The sequence below is a fragment of the Asparagus officinalis genome, chromosome 7 (genome assembly GCF_001876935.1).
Source record: "Asparagus officinalis chromosome 7, Aspof.V1, whole genome shotgun sequence".
Lineage (NCBI taxonomy): Eukaryota > Viridiplantae > Streptophyta > Magnoliopsida > Asparagales > Asparagaceae > Asparagus > Asparagus officinalis.
The window spans coordinates 5738466-5744286 of record NC_033800.1 but is presented as its reverse complement, the minus strand read 5'-3'; the positions used below and the strand labels follow the sequence as shown (position 1 = coordinate 5744286).

Below are 5821 nucleotides of genomic sequence, written 5' to 3'. Positions count from 1 at the left end.
TTGTTGATGCAGAAAATTAATAGGTTGGGGGTTTCGGAATAATTCTAGTTTCTCAAAATCTCGATATTAGACTTAATAGCGCCAATTTTTGACGTATGATCTGACCAGAGATAATCCATACATCCAGTTCAAAACTAATCTAGTTTAGTCTGGTCCAACACCAATGCGGATCATGTTAGAACCTATCACGTGGGGCGAGAGAGCCGTTCAGATGGGAATCAATGAGATAGTTAGGATATTTCCACTCATGCAAAACTAATCTGGGTTAATTCTCGAGTTAACTAGACTTCGATTAGATATAGGTTTTCAATATTTACAGCCTTTTTCATATATATACCCCTCAAATTATTTGTATTTTTTAAAAAAATTCCCTCCAAATCACGGTAATTTCAGATTTGCCCCTCAAATTGTTTGCTTCCTCTAATTGAGCCCCCCAAGTTAAGTAACATAGAATATACTTAGAATATTCTATCAAAGTAGTGAAAGATTTTTTAAAATGGTCCAATTTATCCTAATATAACATAGAGATCTAAATTAAAATTCCATATTTGATTTGATAAGAACGATGGCTTCAAAAAGCAACACCTTGTAAACACGATGGCTTTAAGAAGCTACACCTACCTCTTCATGATGCAACCTCAATCCTTCACAATCCAAATAGCAATCTTATCAAAAAAAAACCCCACAGTGCGTGGTATTCTGAATCGCATGCTAGGGATGATGGAGGCATGATGGCAATTTTCATCCATCCCCCTCCAAAAAAAAAAGCTGCAGATCAACCCTCACAATGGGGTGCTCTATAATATAGGATAGCTACTCTTTGCAATCAATATTCATGGGTATGATCACCGGCGTTGCTTCAATTTTTAAATTTAAGTGTGTATATTAATATATCGAACGGTAAATTAGGCATCTTTCTCCATCACTCAAGTTTGAGGGTAAAATTGAAGGAAGTAAACAATTTGGGGGATAAATATACAATTATAAGCGATTTTGAGGGGCAAATTTTTAAGCAATCAATGCGTGAGCAGAATAGAAAAGCATTGCAATAATATTGTTTAAGACTAAATACCAGATTTAGCGCAAACTCTAAGTGCTGACACCACAATCAATGCGTGATTACATTGAACGTACGCCCAGCCGAGTCGAGAAAAAAGATACCACTTTGACATTAAATTAAGTAAGACAACGACATTTCTAAGCAATTTAAGCCTGAATTTGTTACAATTTTCGCCTAATCTTTTTGTTTTTTGGTTTTAGCCCCCGAACCCATACAGAGTCCTCCCCTGCCTCTTCAGCGCGTAGACGACGTCCATCGCCGTCACCGTCTTCCTCCTCGCGTGCTCAGTGTACGTCACGGCGTCGCGGATCACGTTCTCGAGGAAGATCTTGAGAACCCCTCTCGTCTCCTCGTAGATCAGCCCGCTGATCCTCTTCACCCCTCCTCTCCTCGCGAGGCGGCGGATCGCCGGCTTCGTGATCCCCTGGATGTTGTCCCTGAGAACCTTCCGGTGGCGCTTCGCTCCGCCCTTGCCCAGCCCCTTCCCGCCCTTTCCTCGGCCTGACATGGTTGAGATCTGAGGACTTTTGAGTTTTGAGTTTTTCTTGAGATTTGAAGGTGAGGACTGGTGATGCGATTGGGGGGGCGATTTATAGGGTTTCGGGGTTTTGGGGGTTTTGGCGGGAGAGGATGAGAGGCGTTGGATTTGGGGTGTGTTTTCAATGGACAATTGGATATGGTGATCCGTGGGGTTTGGGTCGGGGGGTTGTGGGCCGTTAGATTTCGGGTTGAGTTTGATGGCGGGGATTCGGATTGAGGATGTGCGGTCTCTGTTTGTGGTCCTGCTGGAGTACTGCTGAGTAATGGCACCGCAGATTATGGATTAGTGCTAATGATTGTGGTGGGTCCATCAAAGAAAACTAGTATTAAAGCCTATGTCTTGCTGGCCGCGGGTATTATTTACGGAGTTATATCGGTCGCTAGATTGATAATATGTTTTTTATATATAATCATTCATAAAATTTTTAATAATATTTTTTATTTTTTACTATTATTCCTAAAATAAATTTTTAAACCGGTTAATAAAATAATATATCAATTAGTAAGTTTTATTAATTTTCTATAATAAAAATAGAAAATATTTATATCTTTGTGAAATGTCGCGTAAATATTAAATTCATCATTTATTATAACTACGCACACATTATTTTCAAATGTTAAAAAAATTGTTTCGGCTTAAACTGTGGATAAAAGGCAAATTCTTTAAGCGGATAAAAGGCAAATTCAATATAGCGTATAGAGCAATTTTAAGATTCAAAACTTTCATTATCCATGAGCAATGTTTGTGAGAAAAAATCATTACGATTCAATTTTTCACTGCATGATGAGCATTAACTTTTGTTATGGTGTTCTCATTTTCATCAAAATACAACTCAATATCAAATAGCTAACAAGTGTACTTCTACACGTTATACCCTAATCAACTTAGCGGCCAGAGACAATTAGGGCTGACAACTCAGCCGACCTGGCGAGACGACACACCTCAGTTTCGACACGAAAGGCGGTGCATGTTGACACGAAAGACGGTACTTGTCGCCCCCCTTTCCGTTGAAGACAACTCGCCACGAGTGCACTCGACTATTTGTCAAGCGCCTTGAAAAGTCGACTCGAAAGGCGTTACTTTTCGACGAAGCTAAATGATTGTTTTCGTCTCGAGCCTCTCCCACTATGACAACGTGTCAACATCGCATTTAATGTCTGGCAGGTGCCATCATGACTCTAGCCCTGATAGTCTTCATGACTCATCGGATCACGTGGGCACCACTACGTCGTCGGTCACTTCCCATTTAATCCTGAAGTGACCTTCCCTCCACTCAATGGCCGACACCTGTAAAGAAAGTGCCGACGTGACCGCCAGCCTATCTTCGCCACCGCATCTCTGCTCTCGGCAAAGTGACCAATTTACCCTCGCCACCTTAGTATAAATATAGGTACTATTTCAACTTGGGTCTGGCCTCTAATTTTGCTTTCGGAACTAGATTCTCCGATTTTACAAAAAAACTGCACACACACAAGAATTATCACAATTCTGACATACCCCAATCAAGTTCATCAGTTAACTTGATCGTCGGAAGTACAACGGGGGAACCAAAACCACCCGCTTACGAATTTCTACCTGTGCAGATTTTCAAATACCCAACTCAAGAACCAGATATAAAGTCAAGAAAGAAAGCGATAACTTCTTCAATATTGAACCAAATTCTCCAATTCTGGATATAATTGACTATGTGATCGTTTAACATCAACAACTTTAATATTATGAATCATACAAAAGTAAGAATAGCTTATATTGTGGCATGAATGGTAATTATGAAGCTGTTGGATAGGGAATTCCTAATCTATTTTGGTAACATAAGGTTATTAGGATTCCTATTCTATTTTGGTAACATGAGGTTATTAGGATTCCTAATCTATTTTGGTAATAGGTTATTAGGATTCCTAATTTGATTTGGTTTTGGTTTAAAATTCCTAGTATGTTTATGATTTTAAGATTTCTATATATATGGAACAATTGGAAGAGAAAATTGGAGGAGAATAAAAATTGGGGATATTTGGAGCACAGAAAAGAGGTATTTTCTGAGCTATTTGTTTAGGGTTTTGTTTGGAGAGATTAAGAGCTTGTTGGTGAGATTAGTTTGTTCCTTCGAGTGATTTGTAATCTCAGTTTGTACTCTTTCTCTATTAGTGAAAACCTCATCCCCTTCTTGTCCCGTGGACGTAGGCAACTTGCTGAACCACATAAATCTCTTGTGTTAATTGGTGATTGTGCTTGTTTATTTGGTTGTGATCTCTCTTGTTTGGATTGTGTTGCTTGTTTATTTGGTTGTGATCTCTCTTGTTTGGATTGTGTGATTCGACCGCTTCCGCGCCGCGCACATTATTGTGCGCGTCACGGAAGCGTGACAACCAAACGAGCGTGCTTCGAGAACCAAATCAAACAAACGTCGAGATAAAGGCCAAACAAATCAAAACAACGGCACAAATCCAAACACAATAGTTTTACGTGGTTCGGCAATTGCCTACGTCCACGGGGCAATAAGGGTATGTGGTTTCCGCAGTTGGGGATTGCTCTAGCCATTGGTGGGTTGCAACCAAATCTCGTTGGTGTGAAATCCTAGAAGCCCACAACAGATGGAGGAAGTGGGTTGGTAGAAAGGTAACCCGACGTTCTGATTATGGTAGGGGTTCTTTCTTGCATTTGTGTCGAGCTCACGGCAATAGGAAACACTTCATTGGTGTGGAAACTTTGAGGCGATAAGGCGAGATGGTATATTTGGGTAGCTGTTCCTTTCTGGAGGAGGATCGGCGTTTGATGTCGAGCATTGCCATTTGTGTGCAGGCTACGACATGTTTGGGCCGTCTCATGTATAGGTTGCCGACTGCTGCATGTATAGATATGGGATCTGGTGGAGCTGTTTTAGATTTTGGGTTGCGTCGGATGTTTGGCTACCCAGCACTTGATCACATCGTGGATGTGAGATTTGATCCGATAGCACATTTGGGATTCAGAGGCGTGTTTGATTATCAGGTATTAGCTTCTGACTTTGTTCTGAGCAGGCATGTCACGTTTGACTCTTAGCAGGTGGAGAGTGATGATCAGATCTTTGGGACATCGCAGCGGGTGGAGAGTGATGCTACTCCACGTTGGGTGGAAACTCCAGATCATACCGTATCATTTGAGATTCTAGCTGATGTGACACAGATTGGGAATCGTGTTGATTTGGATGCAGATGATGGATATGGCCATTGGTTCATCTCAGGTGGAGATGTTTGGATTAGTTCAGTTTGGAGCCATTAGAGGTGCTATCAACCGCAGACTTGATCGTGATATTGGAGAAGGGTTGCGAACTCTTCTAGTGGATTGAGGCATTTGGAGGCCATTTGGGTGAACTATGTGAATGCTTGATTCCTTAGGCAAGAGGATACGTAGGCAGTCAGTTTTGATGCAGCCGATTTGGTGAGTAGATATCGACATTTGGGTGAGTGTTCGCACTCCCGTTTGGGTCTCGACTTGTTGTGGATTGAGTCCGTTGTTGTGGATCGTTTCACTTCGTACTGGACGGAACAAGTGAGGCATTTGGTTTGGTTGGTGTCGGCTCAGTTTTGGGAAAACTTCGCCGAGGTGGAGAGAAGCAGTAGATGGATTAGGTTGACGATGTGTCTCCATGTGAAGCTTTGTCTGCTTGTGAGGCTGTGAAATTTGCATACAGAGTAGGATTTTGAAACATTTTTGTATGTAGAAAAATTGTAATGAAAAGAATAAAGAAAATTGACTTGTATTTCTTTGATTCCGATTACAACTTGATTACAAAAGAGAAGAGAACGAATTCGATTCTCTCCTTTGTTTAAAAACTGGGTTCTTCTCGGTAGCGATGGAATGCCTCCTTCGATTGCTCGCGTCGAATTTGCTCTCCGTTGACGATCCGACCGTCTCTTATCTCGTGGGAACAATGAACTTCTGTGTAAAGTTTGATGTTTAACTCTGAATGAGTTTAAGAACTTGTTGGGTTCGTTGAGCTTTTATAGGGGGATAGGAGGTTGTAACTGACCCCTATATCCGCTCCTACGTGGGCGAAAATCCCTCAGAACGTGGGATAAACGGTTCTGAAACCGTTCGACTCATGTTTGAACGAGTCAAACGCCCAATCTGACGTTTAGCACCCAACTTCGCCTCTTAGAATTGAGATGCGAGGTTGGGTGTTAGCTGAACATCATTGAACGCGAGGGTCGGTCGCGTTTTGGCTTGTTGCCTGCTTGGAA

At 41.5% G+C, this 5821-nt stretch overlaps 1 protein-coding gene across 1 annotated transcript; it reads right to left on the bottom strand.

The window, feature by feature from the left end:
- On the bottom strand, positions 1055–1632 carry LOC109850262 (histone H4). Its single transcript, XM_020420235.1, has one exon. The coding sequence runs from the start codon at positions 1566–1568 to the stop codon at positions 1257–1259; it is 312 nt and encodes a 103-aa protein (XP_020275824.1). The 5' UTR covers positions 1569–1632; the 3' UTR covers positions 1055–1256.